The following is a 27805-nucleotide window of genomic DNA, read 5'->3' as shown; positions in this document are numbered from 1 at the left end:
AAACTATCTCAATTCAACTGCAGTATTGACCACTCCACATCAATAAAGATTTTCATCTTCATATAGAATCCAATTACTATTCATCTGAGTTACATGTAAATGGGAGACGAGAATAAACTTAATTTTGAGGCATCTTTAGAAGTCTAACTCCAGAATCTCTCCTTTCACTTTGATCCACAGAGATGACTCTCTCAAACATCTCTGAATCTCCAGAAGACTTTCTTAAAAGTCTTGAGCTTTGTTTCCCACAACTCTTTTTTTTCTGGGTATCACGTAATGATGGTCAGATGAACTTAACCAAATTACCATGAGCTATTAGCAACTGCAGCACTCCAGTCTTTGGTTTTTTTCTTGAGGCTCTATCTCTACATTAACTATATATATATATATATATATATATATATATATATATATATATTTTTTTTTTTTTTTTTTTTTTTTTAGTGTTTATTTATTTTTGAGAGAGAGAGAGACAGAGTATGAGCAGGGGAAAGGCAGAGATACAGGAAGACACAGAATCTAAAACAGGCTCCAGGCTCCGAGCTGTCAGCACAGAGCCCAACGCGGGGCTCGAACTCACAAACTGAGATCATGACCTGAGCTGACGTTGGACACCTAACCAACTGAGCCAGCCAGGCACCCCCCTACATTAACAATATTTAAATGCTGTACATTCAATTCATTTAAAAGAAAAACTGCTTCCATTACAGCTAATAACTTACAAAATTAACTCCAAGTTGATACACTTATTGTTATAATTAAGCAATAAAGTCTTATGTTTGGATGTTTTCATTTGGAAAGCCAATAAAATCCTCTTTATTGCTTAAAGCAGTGCTTAGATATTAGATATCACCTGGAAACCAGAGTGCCTAGGTGGCTCAGTCCGTTAAGCATCCAACTTCGGCTCAGGTCATGATCTCACGGTTCATGAGTTCAAGCCCCGGTCGAACCTAGAAACCTAAAATATATTTATGCCAGTGCCTCTCTCCACCATCCAGGCCAAATAAATCACCATCCAGGCCAAATAAATCCTGCCAGGTCAGGACCTGGCACTGGTATTTTTAAAAAACATCTTAGGTGGGGCACCTGGGTGGCTCAGTTGGCTGAGCATCCAAGTTCTGCTCAGGTCATGATCTCAGGAGTTCCTGAGTTCCAGCCCCACATCAGGCTTGCTGCTATCAGCACGGAGCCTGCTTCAGATCCTCTGTCTCCTTCTTTCTCTGCCCCTACTTCACTCGCACTCTCTCTCAAAAATAAACAAACATTTAAAAAATAAATAAATTGGGGCACCTGGGTGGCTCAGTCAGTTAAGCATCCGACTTCGGCTCAGGTCATGATCTCGCAGTTTGTGAGTTTGAGCTCCGCGTCAGGCTCTGTGCTGACAGCTCGGAGCCTGGAGCCTGCTCCAGATTCTGTGTCTCCTTCTCTCTCTGCCCCTCCCCCACTTGTGCTCTATCTCTCTCTATCAAGAATAAATAAGTGTATAAAAAAATTAAAACAAAAAATAAATAAAACAGTAGCAGAGACACAGAAATTGGCATTTCCTATGAGCATTATCATTAATAATAATAATAAATAAAAACACCTTAGGTGATTCTACTTGTGCAGAGTAAAAACCCACTATTTGAAACCTGATTTGCATTTTTTGCCACATGCAACTGAAAGACCATTTTATTATAAACTACACATACACAAAACCATGTATACTATGCCTTATGGGTAAGGAATATTCCAGGGTAATTTTGATAATTTTACCTCTCTAGCTGACTTTAGAATGTAATTTCACCATATAGGTATAAACAAGTTCTCCTAAAATCTAGCCCCAATCTACCTTAACCAACAACATGGAACATGAACTGTAATTTTCTTTTTAATTCCTCTAAAAGCTGAGAATAACATATATATAATAGTTGTTCAATATTTTTATAATACAAAAGTTCTGTTCCAGATAATTCAGCTCAGCCTCCACTCATCACTCTGTCCCTGACCTTCACAGACTACATTCCTGAAACACTGAATTAGTTTTACTTCTCTGCTTTCATACCTTTGCATATACTACTCCCTCTTCTGTATGCCCCTTTCTCATACCCTACAAAACTATCCTTCAAATACTACCTTAAGCAATTACTCTTATGAAGCTCTCCCCCAGCCTCCTGGGCAGATCTAAATGGCCTATTTCCTATTGCACTGAGTACAAATTCTCAATGAAACAATTCTATTATTGCCTCCTAATTATCAATTATATTGCCTTGTCCCCACTAAACTATAAATCATATCCATTTTTGAATGTTTACTCCTAGCATAGTGCTTGGCACATAACGGTTACTGAAAACTATTAACTATGATATTATTGAATGAATGAATGAATGATTGAAGACAATGACAAAAAGCATGGTTGGTGTTAAGCATTCTGAATTTGTGAGCTAACCTGTATTAGTACAAATCATGCTGGCAACATTTATATCATAACAGAAATGATAACCTCCAATTTGTATGTATTAATCTAGGTCATTCCTAGCCATTACCTTTTTTTTTTTTTTCAAAATTTTATTGGATATCATTGAAATTAGATAATATTCCATTCCTGACATCAACATCTTTCTAATTTTAATCATTTAGCATTCTGGGGAGAAAAGTACACTAAGACAAACTGCTTAATCTCAGAAAAATACCAGAATAACTGTATATACCCTGACTAGCCATTTCATTTTAGAGAAAATGAATCCATGGAATGGGATTTGCTTCAGTGAGTTAGTATACATAAGACTGTCAGACTGATGAGGCACCTGAGTGGCTCAGTCGGTTGAGCGTATGACTTTGACTCAGGTCATGATCTCATGGTTTGTGGGTTCAAACCCTGTGTCAGGCTCTGTGCTGACAGCTCAGAGCCTGGAGCCTGTTTCTGAATCTGTGTCTCCCTCTCTCTCTGCACCTCCCCTGCTCATGCTCTGTCTCTCTCTCTCTCTCAAAAATAAATAAACACTAAAAAAATAAAAAGACTGTCAGACTGACTACTATAATTTAGTTAAAGAGCATCTTAAACTAACACTTTATAAAACCCAATCATTTTAATTATGTAACCTCAGATATATACTAATTTTAGGCCAAATCATAAGCATTATGTAATATCACAATACCTCTTCCAATGTCTTTGCCTTCCAAATCCTTTAATGTAAATGACTTTCCTTTTACAATGAGAACAGCATCACCTTCCCACTTTTTGTGTTTTTTCTTTGAAGCCTTACACCAAACAACACTGAAATATTTAACTAGGCTATCAGGTTCTTCCTCTTCTTGTCTCTTAGGCACTGTAATTTCTTTAGGGGCTGAGTGAACTAGAACAAAAAAATAAAATAAAATAAAACCACATTATTAGAGATGACTTTAAGCAGAAAGATTATTTCAACAAAAATAGGAACATAAGAAAATTAGATGTTACTAAAAAGTACTAAAAAATATTTGGTCATACTCCTGTTAGTATTTTATAAGTTGAGAAATTCAAACATCAGATGCTAGCATTAGCATGAGTACAATGAATACAAATTCTTATCATCTCAAAGTCATACAAACTCAGTTTAAATAGAACAACATGATAATTACCACATTTTATTTTACTGCTAACATTTTAAAGCTCTGGGAACTAAAGACAAATTTTCAACATCCATGGGAAAATATCAACTTCAAATTTTGAATTTTGGTCTTTTCCTGGGCTAGCAATATGTAGTCTAATTCTCTCGTGAAACTGGACAGCGACAGCGAACCACAGCTCCCTGTCTGCCACCAAATCATGAGTGTAAATAACCAATACACTCAAAACCATTGTTTTTCACTCTCACTATTCCATAAATTACAGGAGAGTGTAACACCTTATTACAAAACGGCTTGTGTTACATGATTTTGCCCGGGGTGCCTGGATGGCTCAGTCTTCTAAGCATCTGACTCCTGATTCCGGCTCAGGTCATGATTTCGTGAGTTGAAGCCCCATGTCAGGCTCTGTGATGACAGTGCAGAATCTGCTTGGGATTCTCACTCTCTCCCGTTCTCCCTCTCAAAATGAATAAATACAACTTTTTAAAAAAATGATTTTGCCCAACTATAGGCTACTGTAAATGTTCTGAGCATGGTGTAGGTCAGCTGGGCTAAGCTATGATGACTGGTAGGTTAGTTAGGTGTATAAATGCATTTTCAACTTGCAGTATTTTCAACTTATGATGGGTTTATCAGGACATAACCCCATCATAAGTCAAGGAAGATCTGTACTCCAATCCGGCTTGCAGTCCAGTCCTCCACCAAAACTATCCTGTTAAAGGCTACTGACAAACTCCTTGCCAATAAATCCACAAGATATTTTTTTTAGTCCTCATCAGAGTTCTCAAAAGCATTTGACAATGTTGACTACTTCCTCCTTGAAATACTAAACCCTATTTTTACTTAGGTTAGCTTCTCTAACCCATTTCAATTTTTCCTTACTTCTCTGGTTGCTTCTTCTTGAACATCTTTGCCAGTTCATCAGACTGGAGTTCTACGTCCTCTCAATGTGCCTTTCTCCTTAAATTGATACTACCACTGCATAAACCTGTATTTTTTTTCTCTAGCCCAGATCATGATTGTAGTTCTGTATATCTGTACATAACTGCCCCTCAGACCAATCTACATGAACATCTCATCAGGCCCACTTGTCTTCTCTCCAAAAATTGCTTCTCCTGCAGTTTTCTCATTTCTCAGTAAGAGTACCACCACCCTGATTCATGCCAAAAAGTTGGAAATCATCCTTGACATCCTTTATTCTCAGTTCCATAGCCAATCAACCACAAATTCAGGTGATTCTAGATCCCACATGGCTCTCAAAGCTTTGTACTGTTTGCTTTCTCCATAACCTCTACTCTTCAAAGCACCATCTCTGATCTGGACTATTGTAGGATCTTCCCAACAGGCCTCCTGAGATGTCTTGCCACCTCTACTCCCTAAAGCTATTTTCTGTATTTACTATATTTATCTATTTTTAAATGTAGATCTCATTAAGTATCCTTCTTGCTTAAAATCCATTAGTCTTAATGGTCTCTAAGAAAACATGTTACTTCTAACCTTCTACCTCTTCCTCCAACATGCTATTCCAAATTAACTTCTATTCACCCAGTCATAGACTTTAAATTTCCTGACCACCAAGCTAGATAGATCTTGCTTTATTATTTCAACATTATCTCAGCAATTAATTATGTGACAGATTACTTCCCCACTAAACTATGAAGTCCTGAGAGGAAGGGTCTATTTTGATCTTGCTCATCACCATATGCCCAGAATAATAGGTACTTTTGAAAACTGCCATTTTGAATCAAAGTGCATTTGACTTCATACTTATAAAAATATTAAGATAGCATTATCTTAAGATTAATTTTCATGTGAAAGTAGCTTTAGGAATTAACTTTGAACTCATCTCCATTATTGACCATTTTAATTTTCGTTTTTATAAGTCGTTACCTTCAGGATTATTTTCCAAGTAAACTTTATAACAAAGATTTGATTCCTTGGTCACTTTTTTATGAATCATATTTTACAGATTACAGCTTTTGCAAACATTAGTTTTTATAACCATAATTTCTACCAAATGCAGTTTTGCTAAGTCGGATTTTGATTATCTAAATATTACTAAAACTGTATTACTCCATCAATTTTTTAGTCAAGAAAATTTACCAGGTTTTAGATAACTAGTAGTTGTCGTTTATTGATTTTTTTTTTTTTTTTTTTTTTACCAACCTTGATTTGATTTTCCCCAGATAAAGTTTGGAGGTTTTTAGGATTAAGAAAAAAGACAGGATACTTGATCAGTTTTTGAACTCCAAAAAATTTTGTGGTGTGCAATTTTAGTTTTGTTTTTGCATTATTTCTACCAGTAGTAGTCAATGTACATTGAATGAAAGACTAATAATACCATTCTGCATTTTTTAAATTTGCTCTTATCTTTTATTACATTATCCAAGAAAATGTGATTCCACAGGATTGCAGTAAAACAAAGGTGAAAAGTATGTCTTCATCCAAATCAAATACCCTGTTGTATTCCCAGAGCCTAAAGAGTTGACTTGTGTCCAAGACCCTTCCTGCACCAAGAAAAAAATGAATAGATAATAAACTGAGAATTCAGAAATTACTTATAATTAACTTTGAAATATCAGAAGATTCTCAGATATACCATTTCTTTTGCAGAACAGTAGGAGGAAGATAAGAGTATGAACCAATCTGATGGGGTCTGAATTTTGAGACCCTGGACAAGCTATTTCCCATTCTATGCCAGTTCATGAATCTGTAAATGAATGTAATACTAGTACCTACCTCATAGATTTTTTTGTGGGCATTAGATTAGCTAACATATGTAAAACACTTAGAACAGTACTTGAATGTAATACATACTACCTATTAACTACCATCATCATCATCTTGTCTTTGTCCCTTTCCCATTTAGTCCCATTTTAAATACAGGTCATTAAGGCAGGAAAGAGAGAAATTCCAAAAAGAAGAATAACGATATTGGGAATTAAACACATAAGGAACATAACCTCCTACATCTAGACTATTTGTAATACATAAAATACTAATTTGCTATGTTCCAGACTAATCACCCCCAACAATTCCACTCTAACTATAATTTTTATTTCTAAACTTGATCTGATCTATTTCCCCCTTGACCCAATAATGTACTTTACAAATCAAGACCAAAAACAGTTTGCATAAACAAAAGACTTGAATGCCTATAAGCCAGATTCACAAGGTAAGCATGATGCTTAAAACCATGCTTTGATAAAAGAGGAAGAGGGAGATGTTGTCATTTTAATATTGATAGTGAACATTATCATCTAAATGATTCCTAAGCACAGTTACTCTATAGTTGGATGGCTTAGTTATACATTTCATATACCCAATTCTCTAATATTCTTCCTTTTCTTTCAAAAATTCCAAACACACAGTTTCAATAGAGCAAATGAAATTTAAAATGTCTCATACAACCAAATTCAACAAAGAATATAAATACTCTCCCAGATTATATTTTTTGAGTTTTAAAATTACCAAAACCTACCAGAATTTTTAATATAATTAACATATAACTGCAATATAAATTTAAGGTTTGAAACAGTTTTATTACACTAAAAAATTTACAATCATTAATATACAAGTTCCTCCGAACCAGTAATCATCCAGTTTTCTTTAATAAGAGAGATTTAATGTCATCTAAATATCATTATGTATAAAATAAACCCAGAAGATATTTCTTTGCATTAAATATCATTTTCAGAATACTTTATGAGCATGACAGGGACTATACATTTCATCACATTTCTCAATACTCTTATCAAAGCATATATGCAGTAGAGGCTAAAATAGAAAAAAAAAGAAAACTTAAATAAAACTACAATATTCCCAGATATCAAAAATACATGCTCAGCATTTTTCTGCTCAGCATTTTAAATTCATCTAAATATAAGAAAAGTTACGAATTTCAACTCTGACATTCCAATCATTGAGCATGCAAAAAAATTAAAAAAAAAAAAAAAAAGAAACCCATACACTATTGATGAAAGTGTAAGATGATACAATCACTTTGGGAAAAGGTCTGGCAGTTTCTTAAAAACTTAAACATATAGGTCTTCCCTAATCCAGCATCATGTCTACTAGAAATTTATACAATACTCAGAATCTTTATACATAATAGCCAAAATCTGGAAATAGGCCAAAAGTCCATCAAAAAATAATGGATACACAAACTGAGGTATACTTCTACAATGGAATACTACTCAACAACAAAAAGTAATGAGCTACTGATAAGAGGATGAATGAACACGGATATTAAAAACATTAAGATAGGTGCAAGAAAACAGAAACCAAGGGAACATAGTATATGAGTCCAATTATATAAAGTTCTAGAACAAGCAAAACTTATCTATGATTTTTGAAAAATTAGAACAATTGCCTGATGTGCCAAGGGACTGATCAGGAAAGGGGAGGAGAGAACTTTCTGGGGTGAGAATAATGTTCTAAATCTTGATAGGGATATAAGCTACACAGGTGGAGTCACCTGTCAAAACTCATCATTTAAAACTTGTGTATTTCACTGTTTGAAAATCTTACCCAAAACACACACACACACACACACACACACACACATATTGAATTCCATTTCACAATACTTATGCTTAATTGTTTAACGGGAAAGTATTCTAAATAATTCTCCAACGTTTTAAATAGCTGTTTTATTTTATAATTTTTTAACATCTTTTTTTAAGGTTATTTATTTTGAGACAGAGAGGGAGGGAGCGCAAGTATGAGCCAGTGGGAGAGGGGCAGAAAGAGAAGGAGAGAATCCCAAGTAGGTTCAGCGCTATCAGCACAGAGTCGACACAGGGCTCAATCTCATGAACTGTGAGATCATGACCTGAGCTGAAAAGAGTTGGACGCTTAAACAACTGAGCCACCAAGGCACCCCATCGTTTTATTTTTAAAAATGAACTGATGGATGGATACACGATAAAGCAAATACGGCAAAACAATAATCGCAGAATTTAGGTGGCAGGCATATAAAGGTTTACTGCAAAATGCTTTTAACATTTCCTATTTGAAGAGTTTCTTAATCTTTTTAACGAGGTGAATTCACACATAATTTTAAGACATTAAAGATCTACTAACAAAGTGTAAGTCTAATGATATATCTCTTTTAATTTAAATTTTGGGGCTAACTTTGGGTGGTAATTTTATTTTAATTTATATGGCTTTCCACTACTTACGAAGCAACTGAACACTAAAAATGATATAAATTCAAATTATACCTACTAGTTTTAATCAATTTAAAAAATATATAAAAATATACTGAGTCAATTTCTCAAAATCATATGCAAACATTTAATATGACTGTTAACATTTAATTAGATTGTATACCTTAAGAACTCACTTTTTTGTATTTAAGTATTACAACCATATTTCATCTAATTATTTTTACATATTTACAATCAAATTCACCATCAAATACTTAACTGATTTTGAGAATTTGTGGATCTTAACATCTAAAAAAAATATATTATGACATTTAGACATGGTACATTTAGTATCCACTATAAACACAATTATTTAAATGAATGTATTTCAATTGCGCCCCATCCAAAAAATTTTATCTCAGTAGTACTGAATTCTTTGTCTTATGACACATAAAGAGTACACAAATCAGTACAATGTATCACCCTGTATTTAAAAGATATGTATTAACAAAGCATTTAACCACCATCATCTACAGTATATATTAAATACAATATGTCACATTCTAAATTATTTACATGTCTATTTAAATTTGACATTACTCTAAAAGAAGGCACATGGAAATAATTCATAGTCTAAACATTTTCACATAAATAAAGATGCAACAGGGTAGAATGAAATCTTTCAAAAATGAAATAACACTCAATGTCTCATACAAAAAAAGCCAAGTACTTAATTTGAAATTTTTAAGAAATCTAATGGTATTTTTAGAAATGAAAAGAGCTTTGTTAAGTTTTTCAGGATGCCATTATAAATCATACCTAGTTTAGAAAACTCAAGTTGTAAAAGTAACAATGTATCATTTAAGTTCATGTGGATAAGATACAAAGGTGGCAAAAATAACCTGTTATCCAAATTACTAATATACTCAATGAAAGGATATTTTGACTTAGCTTATTTTTCAAATTTAATATGCTTTTACAGAATCAAGTCTACATTTTAAAAATAAAATCACTCTTACCTATGTTTTTCAGCATTACATTTCGTAGGTAAAGTTCATGGCATTTAAATTTTTGCAAATTACAATTAAACAAGATTGACTCAGAAAAATGCTGCAGTAAACTCACTGCAATGAGTACAATTCTGGTGTTTAAATGTATATAAAAATAAAGTTTTTTCTTGTACGCAGTCCCTAAATTCTAAGGAGTCTGTCACCTGACACAACCAAAGAAACAACAATCTTGAACAATGCTGAAGGAAAATATGACTGTAGAAGACTATTAAGGGCAGCAAAAAAACTTTCAAGGGCAATTTTGTATATTAATTTGTTACCTACCACAGTGATTTTAGAACCTAACCACACACAAAAATAAATGTGTTGCACTTTTTTGAACACAAAACTCTCCTAGAAAACATCTCACAAATTTAATGTTGCACAGAGCAGAGTCTGGAAAACTGATCTGGCTGCACAAAGTCAACATTCAAATTGAACATTAACATCAATTCTGAGTAGCAGCATGCTAAGATTATAATATGAATTACATTACATATGGTAATATGCTTCCAATAATTTCAAAAAGTTAAAACTGACTACTTCAAGGATGTATTTATTAAAATTATATTGTAAAAACATTAAATTAGAATTATAAGATTCTAATCTCTTGAGTCCAGTTTAGACTTAAAGAAAAATCACAGCATAAAGATGGAAGTACTGAAAAGAGGTATCATATTATACATGCAAGGCATTTTCATAATAAAATATTTAACTCTAATAGCAGACATAAAATGCTGATGAAATTAAGCAATCTACAAACTAAAATAGTACCAGGAGAGGTTTTTTTAATTCTATTTCAATAGCCATAACCTAAATTCTGGATTTAATTTCCTCTCACTAAATGCCCAACCCACCAATGCTATTATAATGCTAACTCAGATATCTAATTTATATCCCTCTAATTAAAAGCGTTCAATGACTACTTATTGTACATTCAACTGTGATTATTTAAAAACAGCATTCAGTGTCATCCATAATCTGGCACCAATCAACTTCCAAACTAATGTCCCTCAATTCACCTTCACCCACCTCCTCTTTTCAGCAAAATTTTTTTGAGACTCTAGTATGATTTAGGCATCAAGCTACATTCCAAATACTCTGTTCTAGTGGTTCTCAAACTTTAGCTTCCATCAGAATCTCTAGAGGGTTTATTATAACAGATTTCTGGATTCACCTCCAGAGTTTCTGATTCAAAAGGAAATGGATTTACATTTCTAACAAAGTTCTCAAGTGGTGGCGATGTTGCTGGTCAACGCTACTCTTGGTGAACCATTACTCTACTCCAAAGGCAACAAACTGGAAGCCCAGTGGCCGAATGAGGCCCACTCACATGTTGTGTCTATGTAGTTTTTAAAACATTTTGAATTATTTGCAAACATTTTTAAGTTGAAAATCTTCACATAAAAATGCAGATTTCTGGAGTACTGCATGTAAAAATTTTGCTGGAGCTAATAGTAGCTATTCATTTAATCCTAGTCTAAGTAACTAAGTCCTAATTGGCCCTCTCTGTATCCACTTAAAATCACCTGGCCTACCACTGTGCTTGTATTCCCTGATTCACCTCTCCCCATTCTCTAAACCTTTTCCCATGTTGTTCATTCTGACTTAAACATCCTTTTTCCACTGTAATGAAATACTGAAATTCCACCTACCCATTTCTAAAGATTGGCTTAATCCTTCCTCAACAAAGCACCAGCAAAAATACACATATTAAAAATTTCACCTAAATTTAAAATGTGCTTTCAGAATTGGGATTTTATTTCTGCAAATACTAAAATAGCAGTATTTACAATAATATATATTAAATCATAACTATTTTTTGCTATTTCTATGTAAAATTTTAATTCTGTTCATTAACTTTTTTACTGTGAAATAAATCTTTTTCAGAATAAGATATGAAAAATGATTACGACATTAAATCTTATAGCCAAAATATATAATAAGTCCAGACAGAGAACAATCTTATTTTGCTGGACAAAAAAGGGAAGAAGGCTAGGGGTAACTGATAGAAGTCCCCTGATTTCATAACCTATGAATCTTTAAAAGCAATTTTAATGAAATAAACACTTCTATAATTTTTTCATATGGAATATATTTTAGTGGATTTTTACTTCTATGGAATAGCAGGGGAGAAACCTACAGAGAAATGAAAACTGAATGCTGGTCCTTGCTCTGCCATAAACAGCTCTGTTACATCAAGTCACTGAGTTCTCCAATGGACCTCAGTTTCATATCTCTAAACTGAAGAGGTGGAAAAAAGTGATTTCCAAATACCTTCCCTCTCTAAAATTCTATCACTTCTTCAAAACACAGGAAAGCATAAAAATCAATGTCATACAGACAAGCTTCTCTTATCAGGCCTGTACTGTTTCTAAATTAGACGGACTTAAAAACCTTGAACTATAGCTTTCAAAGCTCTAATTTAAAATGCTGAAGACTCAGAACTTTGAAAGAATACGTTTGTATATCTTTTTCATGTATGTTCTATTTTAATGATCAAAATAAGACATCTTTTGTAAGGCCATCAACTAAACTTCTTAGAAAAAAAATTGAAGACAAAAAATATATAACCATGCCAACCAATGCATACGTTTTAATATATCTCAAAAGAAAATTAAATAATTGGATAATGTCAAAAAAAAGGCTTTTTCACAATTGAGACTAACAACACTTTTTAAGAGTATATGTATCCTGCTTAGGATATTACCAAATGAAAGTAATTTGGCCAAAATTAAAATTATCAAATTGCAAGATTAAAAAAAAATATTAGAGACTATTACATTCAGGCAGATCATGCCGTAAGCGAACTGCTTTCAACTTCTCCACTTCAATTTTTGCTCTTAGCAGCTCTTCCTCTAGCTGCTGCCTTCTTTTCAATCCATCCCTCTTCTCCTGAACGTACAATCCAAAATTTTTTTGATTTTCTAAAATTATCTGATGCTCTTCTTTCAGCATTTGCAGAATCTGAGGGTCATACCCTAACTGTGACCTAAAGTGTTCTCCACGCTCATGCTGAAAAAAATCATCTCTCCTTGGGATAGAAGATGGAGACGAGGTCATTCTCATGTCAACAGAGGAAAGTGACGGCGACAAAGATCTTTCCATAACATGTACTAATTCATGGTCTTCTCTTTGCTCTAAAATATCACTCTGTTGAGAATTTAAAACCAGTGGAGGAGGGGGCTTAATGTCTTCTTCTTGCTTCACCTCCACTGTAATAGCAACTGGATGGTGATCCAACATTACCTGTAGTGAACTCGTACCAGCCTGTGCTTCCTCATCCAAGTTTGCACTACAGCACACAAAAAAGCATTAAATGTAAATCAAATGAAGACAAGAGCATATTTATAGCATCATTTCATAATTAGTATACATCAAATTGTCAAGCTTTAGAGCTATAAAGAAAATCGTGAAACAAAAAAATTTAATCCTTGAAATTTAAAATGACTAAATTTAAAATTTCAATAATACATACATACAGCTCTCACTGCATCCTTAACTTTAAAATCAAGCTCTTAAAAGGACAAAAAATTGCAAATACTACCTAAGGCCAATGAGGTAAATAAAAAAGAAAGGCCTTTCTTAAGGCTCTCAAAGAGATACCAAATGTTCCCACAAGCCCGATGTTCTTAAATGGTATAAAGGGACATTTACCGCACTTTGGGCCTTGCTATTCCCACACCTTAGCCCTAGATCCCCTGCTCCTGCTCTCCTGGGCTGATCTAAAAATCACCAAGGTCCATGATTTCTAGGATAGAAGACCATAGATGGGAGGTACTGTCCTCCTATAGGATTTCTATATCTGTCCAAAAAAAAAACAAAAAAAAAAACAAAATCAAGTTTTGTGTGGCTTTGGGTATGCCCAACTATCAGAATGTTATCCTAACTATACAATTTTAGATACCATGGTGTTTATTCTTTACAGATCCTAAACCACATGACTCCGTTGGCCTTTCAGTCTTTCAACCATTGGTCAGATAAAGTTCACAGGGAAAGGTTTCACATCCACTACTGTATCCCCAGCAGAGCATAATACTGTACTTGGAACCTAGCAGGTATTTATCACATGTTGAATGATTAAACAAAAGGCATTTTTAATGAAGTATTTTTAAATGGCTTATATACTATATACTGAAAGTCTGTTAAATTTACATGTAACTTTCATAAAATACGCACTTCTATCAGAGAAAACTAGTTTTAACGTAATTTAAACTGTGACATAACAATATTTGTTATGACATAAAACACAATGTATCTAAAAATTCTACTTTTTCAACAAACAAATTTCATGAGTAACATGAAGCTACTGATTAAGAATATGTAATTTTTTTCTTGGGTTTTTTTAAATTTATGCTTCTGCCTAACTTAAAAATAAGTTATAGAGGGGAAAGGGAGTATTGGACCATTAATGAAAAAAACACTACATTCAACATTATTTAGAGAACACTTTCCAAATGATAAATAAGTAACATAGTTAAGAATGCACTCTACATGGATGATTAAAATGCTGGAATAAGTTCAAGTAGAACATGAGGAACGAAATTAAAACTCTCCATATGTCACTTACTAATGAAATTAAATTGCCAGAAATTATCAGATATTTAAGAGATACAAATGAAATAAGATATACAGTATGTTATGAAAAATTTGTAGATTATATAAATTCCTTACTTTTCATTCTTTTTGTCATCTTACGATTTTCAGAAGTAAAACAATACAATATCAATGTAATTCAAAGTAGTAAGTCTTCCCTTTATTAACTCTAAAACCTAGCAAGGAGGAAGGTTAAAACTACAGACAAAAATGAAACTTTTAAAAACCCACATAATTGCTATTCCAAATTAGTATGTATAAAGGAGTGTAAGAACCACTATTATATACAGACATTACACTCCCATGTAAATTTTAAAATGCTTTTATCAGAAATATTCATTTTCATTGAAATATTACAAGTAAGCATAACGAAGTAAAAAATAAAAAATGTTTTAGAGAAGGTCACAAAAATTATAAGCAGAAGGACTTCTAAAATTTATGAATTTTGAAGGTCAAATAGACTGCAAAAACACAAAATATAATCTGATATTAGAGAAAAGTAAAAATAAAGACATATATCAATGTGTTATAGAGGTAGCCTTACAAAACGGGTATATATCTTTAAATATGTTAAATATAAGCAGTAATATTTACCTTATTAAGAATGGGAGAGTTTGGTGAGATTAACAGGCATATTTTATACTGAAGCATAACTAAGATTATAGATTATAAACTTCTGAGAATTATGAAGATTCAAGATGATGTCAAATCAAGTAAAAGCACATTAAATATACAAATATGTTAAATAAAAATGCGAATACAGAGAAAATGGCAATGTACACACTGACACAAGCACTTAAAAGGCTTATTTCTAATAATAAATTCTTCCCTTTAAAATACGAAAAGTTGTTCTTGTTTAAATAGTGGGTTTTGTAATGTATAAATTAACAAATTCATTTATCAGAGCAATGTTGTTAACCCAAAAGATTGACTGTATGTTCACAAATAGTCACAATGTAAACAGATACTTGTATATTACTTCTCTTCTATACTCACTGTATTTTTAAAATACACCACTAATTAAAACTACAGTTTATATATGTAGTTTTCAAATTACAAAAGCCTATACTTAATACCCAAAAGGTAGTTTTATACCTGTAACACGAAAGCCACTTTGCAGGGGCAGGGGGGTGGTTAATAAGCAGTACAGTATAAAAGTCTTACTGTGGAGTTTTTTGGACACCCAGCAAATTAGGATTTAATCATTTCTCTTCACAGAGAACATTTTAAGCACTGATGAATTAATACACTGTGTATCCAAGTTCCAGATTCCCCCTGATTTTTTTTTTTTTGCTATGTTATCTTAACCCAGAAATAAGCAGTGTATGATAAGAAGCTGGTCTCAAAAAAACTACCCTAATAAATTATAAAAATAACAAGTTTGGTTAAAAAGTTTTTCTCCCCTGTTTCTCTCCTAACTTCAAAAGGATTTCACAGGTAATCAATAATTTAGCTTATATAATGACTCTTCCACCAAGAAGAAAGCACTGTAAATCTTTGTTTGAAATGTCCCTCAACTCACAAGTTTACAATTTGTTTAAATAACCCTAAATGGTTCAGAAGAATGCAGCTGCCATTTTTATCTTTTGTCAGGGGTTAAAATTTGAATTAGTAATAAGATAACAGTTTTGAAGATTCCCAGTTATTCCCAGACCATAAATTTAACCAAACAACTGTTTCTAACCCTGTAAGAACTTAGTTGCTTACTCATATATTAAAATTCATAGTTTATATCTTTGCAAAATAGGAGTGCTTACCCTTCTTTCCTATATGATTCAAGATCAAAGTGAAACTACACCATTAATGAACAAAAACAACAAAAACTTTTAATTTTATTAAGTAATCTGAATCCCTAATTAGGCATTAACTCCTTGTATTTATCTTTCTTATTTTGAATATGTTGGAAAATAATTTAAACTGTCTTAGTATATACAATCATGCCATTAATAAATTTACTTAATTTTTTATTTTAGGCTTTTAGCTCAATTAATATTCACTAAGTGTAGACAGTAATAATTCATTAAAAAACAAGGGTTCTTCCATTTCTCCTGAAACTGCTAACTTTACATAAAATTCAAAATTCCAATGAAATATAATCTTAAATAAGAAAAAGGTATCTCTCAGAAGCTAATTAGCAATTTAAATTTTAAGCTTAAAAAGTTTATGAGGTTATGTTACAAATTTCATCCCATTTATTACTCCCTAACCTTTACTTTTAGAAACTATAGAGAGAAGGAAGGGGGAAGGGAAGACAATAAAAAGTGGCTTAAATCAAATGCAGCAGAAAAACTCCTTATGGCCTCACTTTTCTTTTTTAAGAAAGCAAAACAAAGACACTATTCATTGCTCCCGTAGTGGGGATGCTTACTATGCATATCTCTATCACAACTAAGCCAGAGCCCAATAGATAGGAGGCGCCATAATTTTCCACAAGAAAATAAAATAAAGCTTACCTTTGAATGTGGTTCCTGTCTCTTACCAGGCAAAAACTGGAAATCTGGGGAATCATCTCCATAACTTTCTTGGTTGGCTCAGAAATATTGCCTTTAAAATCTGATTGGGTCTCTTTTTGCTGCAATAGCTCCTGTTTGGCATATTCTTTGAGCCTTTTGTAAAGGGTGCGTAGGCCCTGGGCTGTTCGAGGAGGGCGATCTACTCCAATTGCATTATAGTTTACTGCTATGATATCCCAACATCTATTCTTTTCCACTATTACTGAATGTTTATTAGTGTGTTCTTCGAGAATTTTAACATATGGCTTCACAAGCTTTAGCAAATCAAGCTTTTCAGATAAGGTAAAATTGGAAGATCTAGCCTTTCCTACCATTGTTCTTTTCAAATTAAGTAGGCAGTTTCTGAAACCACCATGCAGCCTTCAGCTCTGCTCAGCTCTTTTCACAAACAGAAAAAGATCAGGCTTAACTAGGCTAGCCTCATTTAGGCCCACGCCTACAGGGGAGGGTTTATTAAAATTCCTCCAGCTTAAGCTGACGCAGGTTCAGGAAATCTGCTTAAGCCAAGCCTGACCTACATAAAGCTTCTCACTGAAGAAGACAGGAAGGCACAAGCAAAACACACTTGTGTATAAAGAGAACAGCTCGAGATAGGATTTAATACACAAAGGTCTAGAGATAAACAGGGAACACAGCTAAAAATTAGCTAATTTAGTGAGAATATCGTATTTCCACACATGTATGCCTAGCTGATAGACTGAAAACTGCATTGCAGTACCACTTTAATAAAAACAAAAGAGGAACTGTTTTGTGCTATTTGTTTACAAATCCAGTAGACAGGGAAATGAAAAACTAAAGATGAGTGATGAATGTAGTGATTCCTAACAGAGCCCCTAATCACTGTTTTCTGAGCTGCTGTTCTCTTACAAAATCTGCATAATGCTGGTCCTGCTGTCAATCAGGAATTGCATATCCTCTAGCTAGTTAGGTTACACCCAGACTCAGACTTCACAGTAAAGCTAAGCTTCTCCTTCATTTACAGTCTACAGTAGCCACTACATTTTTTTCAGTTACTTATGAAAAAATTTTTGTTGAACATTAAATCTAAAAAACACTTCAAAATTATACGTTTAAAGCAATGGATTATTCTAGCTGTAATGTATGTGACTATGCTAGCCTGCTTTATCATGTGTAAAAACCACCATTCACAGTGAGAACAGAATAATCATGCCTGAAGACTGCACACAACAAAATGGCATTTGCTATTATTACAGAGTAGGATTTTTATTTAGCTATATTCATATAATTTGGACTATTTAAAAACGAGACACCAGGAGGCGCTTTGGGTGGCTCAGACAGTTAAGCGTCTCACTCGATTTAATTTCAGTTCAGGTCATGATCCCACAGTTCGTGGGATCAAGCCCTGAGTCTGACTCTGCACTGGAAGTTCAGAGCCTGCTTGGGATTCTCTCTCTCTGCCCCTCCCCCACCTGCAGTATCTCTCTCTGGCTCTCAAATAACATTAAAAAAGAGAGAGAGAGAGAGACTTCAGGCTCAAAATAGAGTCACTTATGCTAAGTCCCATGTCACCTAATTGCAACTTAATTACAGTTTTGGCTCTTCCAAAAACGGGATTTTAAACCAATCAAGAACTATGTGATCAGCACTAGTGAGGCAATCTGCCTGACAGACCCCTGCCAGACCCTTAAGGAAAATGAACACAACCAATCCACTTTTTCCTAGGATAATTTCCTTGTTCGCACTCACTTCTGCCTATGAAAGTCATTCATTTTGTATAGTTCCTCAGAGTTCTCTTCTGTCTGTTAAATGGGATGCTAATTCATAAATCATTGAATAAAATCAATAAGACCTTCAAAACTTATTCAATTGAATGTTGTTTTTTAACAAATGTAAACAGCTAGTCTAGCCATTTGCAAGGCCACCAGGTGGAGTTTAGAATGTACTTTCTAATCCCTGTCAGAAAACATAATAAATGTATGCATAACAATTTTAACAATGTAACATAAACAAGGTAAAAAAAAAAAAAAAAAAAACAAATGCCTATTTTCCCTTCATATACAAGTATAGGGGCTAAGGGCAAGCTGCTCCAAAAATGGGCCACTTTGGATGAAGACTGTTTTGACTTAAAAGCAATCAAAACTCAGCAGATTCAGGAAAAGCTCTTAACCTCCCCCTCAACTGCCTAAATTTACATTGAAAAGGAGAACCTGTACCAAGAAGAAAAGCTACTAACAGATTGTTCCTTACTTAAGAAAGGTATCTACAGTAACAGGGCAACCTTTGTTTTCCATACATATACTCTTACCTTCCTGCTAAAGGTCTTCCTCCTCTTTGTTTCCCCAGACCACTAAACCCCCTCCTTAGCTCAGGATGTTATATAAGTCTCAAATTCCCTGTCTTTGGAATCTCATGTCTGTGTGGATTCCCTGTATGCATAAAACTAAATTTGATTTTCTCATGCTAACCTATCTCCTGTCAATTTAATTCTTAGTCCAGTGAAAAAGACCTAAAGGGCAGAAGATATTTATTCCTCCCTAACATAGCCGTTAGGCAGTTTTATTGCTCAGTAAATTGCAGAAAATAGAAATGCAAATGATATTTGTCCACAGAGATGCAAACTAAAAACTGACCCACCTAACAACCTGATCAAAGGAACTCAAAGGAAACCCAAGAATACAGGATATATGCCGTCTTTAGATAATAAACTTAGTTAATTTCAGAAGAAATAACTGGCGATGTATTAAAAAATGAAATGCTGGGGCACCCGGGTGGCTCAGTCGGTTACAGTGTCCGACTTCAGCTCAGGTCATAATCTCACGGTTCGGTTCTTGAGTTCAAGCCCTACATTGGGCTCCCTGCTGTCAGCACAGAGCCCTCTTCAGATCCTCTGTTACCCCTCTCTCTAACCATTCCACGCTAATACTCTCTCAAAAATAAACAAACATTAAAAATTTTTAATAAAAAATGAAATACTAATAAAAATATGAAAAATCAATAAATCTCATAAAATTATTTCAAAAAATGTATACTAAAAATAATTTTCATCCACAAGACTGGCAAAATTCTTAAAGATTGAAAATGTCAAGTAGACGATGGTGCAGGGCAAAGGGTTCTCTTTGGTACTATCATGGGAGTGTAAAACAGCATTCTGGATGGCGGTGTGAGAGTATTACTATTTCACATGTGCAAAACCTTCTAAAATTGCAGTAATCTTACTTCTCAGAATCTAACTTAGAAAAAATATTCAAATACAGGGAAGAATAAACCATTCCCTGTAATAGTATACTGTTGGAAGCAATCTAAGGGCATTTCAGGTGGGGACAATTAAAATCACTAGAATAGGGGCGCCTGGTGGCATAGTTGGGAAAGCATCCAACTCTTGATTTAGGCTCAGGTCATGATCTTGCAGTTCGTGCGTTTAGACCCCACATTAGGGTCTGTGCCTGACAGCATGGAGCCTACCTGGAATTCTCTCTCTGCTCCTCCCCACCCACCTCTCTCTCAAAATAAATAAAATTAAAAAAAAAATTTTTTTTAATCACTAGAACACATCCATAACTCTAGGCAGCACTAAAATAAAAGAGGCAGATTTTTATGTATTGACACAGAATAAGCTCCAAGATATATGGTAGGTGAAATGAGCAAGTAAAAGAAAATACATACTATATAATCCCATTATGTTTACCAAAACAACCAAAGCTAAATAACTGTAGATACAGAAAAAATATACACAGGAACAAAATATGTAGGCAGGCATAAACACATGTATGAAAATGTACTCCCAAAAGGTCTAGAACTCCACTGTCCAATACAGTAATGTTAAGAAAAGAAAACCACAGGCCCTAATGGTATCACTTTGACTGAGTTCCCAAACTGGGGCTTAATACCCAAACTTAACTGAGTTTCAACCTCCCCCCAGAAATGTGGCCTTAACCAGTCAGTCAGGAAATTTTTCTTTCCACCAGTGCCAATGACTCTGTCATCTGGGTCCTCTCTCCCTCAAAGAAAGATGAGGTACTCTGCATGGTAAGACCCCTCCCCTAGAAAACAACCTTGTCAATCCTTTTCTTTCGCTAATAACTTTCTTAACCCTCCTTCCTTCCTTCCATAAAAACCTTTCATTTTATACAACTCTTTGGAGTGCCTCTCTACTAGCTAGAGGAGGTGGGGCCCAATGCATGAATTCTTTAATAAAACCAATTAGATCTTCAAACTTACTTGGCCTGATTATTTAGCAGTAGCCATGAATCATGTGTGGCTACTGAGCATTTTAAATGTTGTTAATGGAACCGAGAAAGTGAATTTTAAATTTTATTGAATTTTAAAGTTAAAAAATTTAAATTGAAGAAACCTATTTTTCCATGAAATACAACTTTACTGTTTTGGTAGGATTACATTTTACATAACATTTTGATCCCATATACTACTATTTCTAACATTACTGATAAGAACAACCCCCTTGACCAAACTTTAGTCAGGCTCCTCTGAGCCCTCTTCTCAACTATGCTTTGGCCTTGGCAGCCTGCCAGGCCCAGATTTGGCAAGAATCTCTCCACTCTTGATACCTAACCAAATTCTTCATACCTTCACCCCGATCCTAACCAAGTTCCTCTCAGTAATTTTTCATTCACTCACTTCTATATCCTGCCCCTTGGCTATAAATCCCTGTTGTGTTGGGAGTTCAATTCAATCTCTACCCTCTACTGCAATAGTTTTGAGTAAAGTCTTCTTGCTTATTTTACTTTTCCAATACAATTTTTCTTTGACATTACACATAATCACATCACCAGTGTAGACAATGTTTCTTTTTTTTTCTTTTTAAAGTCATCTCTACACCTAATAAAGGGCTTAAACTCACAAACCTGAGGGTCAAGAGTCGCATGCTCTATCAACTGAGCCACCCAGGGCCCTTCCACCAGTGTATTCAATCTTAACAAATTGATTACGTTTGAATGATTTTTCTACGCACTGATGTAACATTTAATGGACTTGTTTGAATATTTTATGCAGACAGTACAAATTACAGTGATATCCTGTGTAACTGTAATTGATTACTGTTCTGAAATATTTATTACAGTTTTAATTGCATTATAATTAAACTCTTTTTCTAGCCAAAACATTTAAGAATGGACAAAATTTTTTTTTTTTAATGTTTATTTATTTTTGAGAGACAGAAACAGACAGAGCACAAGCAGGGGAGGAGCAGAGAGAGAGGGAGACACAGAATCCAAAACAGGCTCCAGGCTCTGAGCTGTCAGCACAGAGCCCGGTGCAGGGCTTGAACCCACAAACCATGAGATCATGACCTGAGTTGAAGCCAGACGCTGAACCAACTGAGCCACCCAGGTGCCCCAAGAATGGATAAATTTTTTAATATAAAAAGAAAATACACTACTGATGCAGAATCAAGTGGACATGCAGAAGCTAGTACTCTCACTGGAACAATGAAGAATAAAGACTGGACTAAGGCACATCACAAATTTCACAATGAACACTAAATACAATTTGATACAAGAGAACAGAAATAAGCTGTTCATTGTGTAAAAATATTTTAGATTATAAACCAGACAATACTATGTGACACTGTCAACAAATACATAGTAAATCTAACAAGAAATTTCCTCTCAACAAACAAAAATGAGTTTAATCATCTAAAAAAAGGATTAAATATCCAGAAACATTTTTAAATAATATATAACAAGGTGTGAGCTTGTCACTTTGGCCAGCCATAAAATGGCTTGGTTTCTTGCACAAAAAAGGAAAACCATTTCTAGATGAAGAGCTGGTGAAAAAAACTTTATTTCAGGTATGGAAATTTTGTTTAGAACATTACGGGAAAATTTTTTTAAAGATATTTTTAGGGGTGTCTGACTGGCTCAGTCAGAAGAGCATGCAACTTTTGATCTTGGGGTCATGAGCTCAAGCCCCATGTTGAGTGCAGAGATTACCAAAAAAAACAAAAAACAAAAAACAATACATACTTTTAAAAGGATTAATTAAGCAAACAACAATTGTCTACAGAATACAAGACCTAACACACTGATTCAATGATTCAGTATTTTTAAAATACAAATACTTTTCTTTAGATTTAAATGAGTTGTACAATTAAAAGATAAACTTTACTATGAATATTTGGGTCACATCTTATCTCAAAGGACTTCCAAACTGATAAGAAATGCTATCAATTCATGACCAAATATTCATGGCATAGATATTTGTGTATCTTCTATATCTGTAAAAAGAATTTCAGTGAGAAATGGAAAAAAAAAGTTCCATCACAACCGATCATTGCTCTCTTAGGTTAGCTTGAAACTGATTTACTGAAATTTTAAAACAAAAAACTAATGTTTTGGGGTGTCTGGCTGGCTCAGTCAATAGAGCATGCAACTCTTGATCCTGGGGTCGTAAGTTCAAGCCCCGTGTTGGGTGTACAGTTTACTTTAAAAGATAATTAATTAATGACAGATAAATAAACTAATGAATGTTTTACTTATTACTTTGTTCCAGATATACTATAAAAATTTTGTGCTTGAGGGGCGCCTGGGTGGCGCAGTCGGTTAAGCGTCCGACTTCAGCCAGGTCACGATCTCGCGGTCCGTGAGTTCGAGCCCCGTGTCGGGCTCTGGGCTGATGGCTCAGAGCCTGGAGCCTGTTTCCGATTCTGTGTCTCCCTCTCTCTCTGCCCCTCCCCCGTTCATGCTCTGTCTCTCTCTGTCCCAAAAATAAATAAACGTTGAAAAAAAAAATTAAAAAAAAAAAATTTTGTGCTTGATTTTCATAAGTAGACTCTAAGGAAACTATCTTGAATATAGTTGTTAAAATCATTTGGAATATGTATGCAACTGCTATGACCACTGCCAGTTTATAGAAAAAGAAACAGAACACATTTCATTTAGTGATGTTTTTTTGTTCTTCACCAGTGCTCACTGGTTGAGTCACAAAGTTTTGTAAAGAATTATAGTACTGTGAACTCCAATTCAACATTTGTTTGAAACAAAAGGAATGCTTGCCAAACATTCAATAATCAAAAATGATACTTTACATTTTCTTACCAATATCACAGTTATATATGAATGAGCTAAATTTGAAGCTCTGACAAAAAAGTATCTGTGACCTGGTTAGCTGGTAAGAGAATTATGTTTAAAGTGAAAATTTTCGGGGTGCCTGGGTGGCTCAGTCGGTTGGGCAGCCGACTTCGGCTCAGGTCATGATCTCGCGGTCCGTGAGTTTGAGCCCAGCGTTGGGCTCTGTGCTGACAGCTGAGAGCCCGGAGCCTGTTTCGGATTCTGTGTCTCCCTCTCTCTCTCTGACCCTCCCCCGTTCATGCTCTGTCTCTCTCTGTCTCAAAAATAAATAAACGTTAAAAAAAATTTTTTTAAGTGAAAATTTTCATAATGATACAAATCAGTAAGTGACATACACATTTTTCCAACATGAATCAATGGAAAACTTTAATTGCAATTCAGAGTGATATGCAAATTGCATGCAAAAGCTATAAAATTTTTGAAAAATACTTTGTTGGGGCGCCAGGGTAGCTCAGTCAGTTAAGCATCCGACTGGATCTCAGTTTAGGTCTTAATCTCACAATCATGAGTTCAAGCCCTGTGTGGGCTCTGCACTGAGCCTGGAGCCTGCTTAAGATTCTACCTCTCTCAGGGCACCTGGGTGGCTCAGTCGGTTGAGCGTCTGACTTCGGCTCAGGTCATGATCTCACGGTCCGTGAGTTCGAGCCCCGCGTCGGGCTCTGTGCTGACAGCTCAGAGCCTGGAGCCTGCTTCAGATTCTGTGTCTCCCTCTCTCTCTGCCCCTCCCCTGCTCATGCTCTGTCTCTCTCTGTCTCAAAAATAAATAAACATTAAAATTAAAAAAAAAAAAAAAAAAAAGATTCTCTCTCTCTCTCTCTCTCTCTCTCCCTCCCTCCCTCCCTCCCTCCCTCCCTCTGCTCCTCTCCCCGCTCAGGCTCTCTCTCCAAAAATAAAAAATATTTTGTTGATATTCATAAATTTAGAGCTGCCTTTTAATTTACACAATGACCGTGTGAAATCAATGTTAATAATATTAACATTGAAAATGTGACATAGTAAATTTACTTAACTTTGACATACTTTTGAAACTGATGTGGTTTTTTTTTTTAATGTTTATTTATTTTTGAAGGAGAGAGACACAGAACATGAGCAGGGGAGGGGCAGAGAGAGACAGAGAGAGAGACATAGAATCCCTAACAGGCTCCAGGCTCTGAGCTGTCAGCACAGAGTCCAACGTGGGGCTCAAATGCACGAGCTGTGAGATCACGACCTGAGCTGAAGTCGGACGCTCAACTGACTGAGCCACCCAGGTGCCCTGAAACTGATACTTTTAATTCCCAGTCAAATCAATTCTTCTAAAACAGATGGAATTAGTTTTGCAGATCTAGATATGAATATAAACAAAATTTTTAAAAACTCAATTCAGATAGTAAACAACTTTTAACTATGTTTAGAACTTGGGTATACAAATCTGTTTTTTTCAATTGTACTATGCAATCTAAATAATGATCAAGAATTCACAATAAAAATTCACCATCCAAACTGAGATGTAAATGTAAAATATATACCAACTTTTTAAGACTTAGTACAAATAATAACATATTAATTACATGTTGAGATGATATAAATTTTGGGTTAAATAAAATGCATCATAAATATTAATTTCATCTGCTTTTTACTTTTTCTTAATGTGGCTACTAGAAAATTTTATAATCTACGTACAGGATTTGTATTATATTTCTATTGACACGATGGTCTACAAGGATAGCCATCAAATTATTGACAGTAACTATTACTGGAAGGAGACTGAAATGGAGAATAGTAAAGAACTATTAATTTAACCGTATTATTAGAAAATGTATAAAAATATGTTCATGTATCACTTATATAACCAAAATCAAATTGTAAGTAACTCTTACAAACTAAGAAAAACAATGCTATAGAATACTGGATGTAGAATAGAAAAAAATTTAAAGAATAAAAGAACATCCAACATATAGAACTTGACCTCACAAGTAATTAGGGAGATAGAAATGAAAAGATCACAGTAGATTTTACCAATTCAACTGGCAAAAGTTAAAAAAAGTTAGGGGCGCCTGGGTGGCTCAGTCGATTGAGCGTCCGACTTTGGCTCAGGTCATGATCTCACGGTTTGTGAGTTTGAGCCCCGCATCGGGCTCTGTGCTGACAGCTCGGAGCTGGGAGCCTGCTTTGGATTCTGTCTCCTTCTCTCTCTGCCCTTCCCCACTTGTGCTCTGTCTCTCAAAAATATATGTAAAAAAAAAAAAAAATTTTTTTTAAAGTTAAAAAGGTTTAATTTAGCAGGATGCGTTAAAAAAGATGGGGAGGGGGCGCCTGGGTGGCTTAGTCGGTTAAGCGTCAGACTTCAGCTCAGGTCATGATCTCACGGTCCGTAAGTTCAAGCCCCGCGTTGGGCTCTGTGCTGTCAGTTGAGTCTGGAGACTGCTTCCGATTCTGTCTCCCTCTCTCTCTGCCCGTCCCCCACTCACTGTCTCTATCAAAAAATGAATAAATGTTAAAAAAAAACTTAAAAAAAAAAAAAGATGGGGAAATAAATTCTCTCATATGCTAATGATGGCAGAGTCATTTTGGAAGGCAGTTTGGCAGACCATATTAAAATGTAATGCAAAAATAATAATTAAAAAAAGTAATGCAAACACATTATGATCTGACTACTATTTGCATAAGTTCGTAAGACCACATGCACAATGATATACACTGCAGGATTGTTTTTAACAAAAATCCTAAATAAACTATGATATAATCATACCATTGTTACTCTAGAGCAATTAAAAGAATGAGGTACCTCTATATGTTCTAAAATTCAAACAAGTATCTCCAAAGCATACTAGTGAAAACTGCAGGGGCAACTGGGTGGCTCAGTCAGCTAAGCGTCCAACTTCAGCTCAGGTCATGATCTCGCAGTTTGTGAGTTTGAGCTGTGTGCCAGGCTCTGTGCTGACAGCTCGGAGCCTGGAACCTGCTTCAGATTCTGTGTCTGCCTCTGCCTCTCTCTCTCTCTCTCAAAAAAAACAAAAAAAAAACAAAAAAAAAACAAACAAAAAAAAAACCACAAACAAAAAAAAAACATTAAAAATTTAAAAAAAAAAACTGCAAAGAAACCTCAACACAGAACAAAACAAAAAGCAACCCTATTCATTTTGGGAGTAGATATTTGCAAATGATACACCTGATAATGGGTTAAAATCCAAAACATATAAAGAATTTATATAACTTAACACCAAAAAAGAAACCCCACAAATAACCCAATTTAAAGTGGGCAGAGGACCTGAATAGACATTTCTCCAAAGAAGACATCCAGATGACCAATAGACACATGAAAAGATGCTCAATATCACTAATCATTAGGGAAATGCAAATCGCCTCACACCAGTCAGAATGGTTGGTATCAAAAAGACAGACATAACAAGTGTTGGCAAGAATGTAAAGAAAAAAACTTTCATGCACTGTTGTGAGAATGTAAATTGGTGCAACCAATGTGGAATACAGTATGGAGGTTCCTCAAAAAATTAAAAATAGAATTACCATATGATACAGTAATTCCACTACAAGAAATTTACCCTAAGAAAACAAAAACATTAATTCAACAAGACATATGCACCATGTTTATTGCAGCATTATTTACAACAGCCAAGATACAGAAGCAACCTAAGTGCCCACTGATAGATGTATGAATACAGAATATGTGGTACACACACACACACACACACACACACACACACACACACACTAGAATATTACTCAGCCATAAAAAAAAAAGAATGAGATCTTGCCATTTGTAACAACATAGATGGTCACAAAGGGTATCATCTTAAGTAATATAAGTCAGACAAAAACAAAAACCATGATTTCACTTCCATGTGCATCTAAAAAACAAATGA

General features: G+C 34.5%; 1 protein-coding gene across 6 annotated transcripts in view; it reads right to left on the bottom strand.

Annotated features, from left to right (window-relative positions):
• The window catches only part of RAD54B (RAD54 homolog B), a 103775-nt gene that overhangs the window by 45803 nt on the left and 30167 nt on the right, over positions 1-27805 (bottom strand). For 2 of the 6 annotated variants that reach the window (XM_045454204.1, XM_045454203.1), the window contains exons 1-3: positions 16837-17856; positions 12571-13082; positions 3138-3335 (exon numbers count right to left, since the gene is read on the bottom strand). In XM_045454204.1, coding sequence (XP_045310160.1) covers positions 3138-3335; positions 12571-13082; positions 16837-17210 — 1084 coding nt within the window. In that variant the 5' untranslated portion in view covers positions 17211-17856. Of the gene's footprint in view, positions 1-1290; positions 1341-3137; positions 3336-12570; positions 13083-16836; positions 17857-27805 lie in introns of those variants that run through there. The other 4 variants (XM_045454206.1, XM_045454207.1, XM_045454205.1 and 1 more) reach the window with 3 other exon arrangements.

Source organism: Leopardus geoffroyi, chromosome C3 (assembly GCF_018350155.1).
Source record: "Leopardus geoffroyi isolate Oge1 chromosome C3, O.geoffroyi_Oge1_pat1.0, whole genome shotgun sequence".
Taxonomy (NCBI): domain Eukaryota; kingdom Metazoa; phylum Chordata; class Mammalia; order Carnivora; family Felidae; genus Leopardus; species Leopardus geoffroyi.
This window is presented reverse-complemented; position numbering and strand designations above follow the sequence as displayed.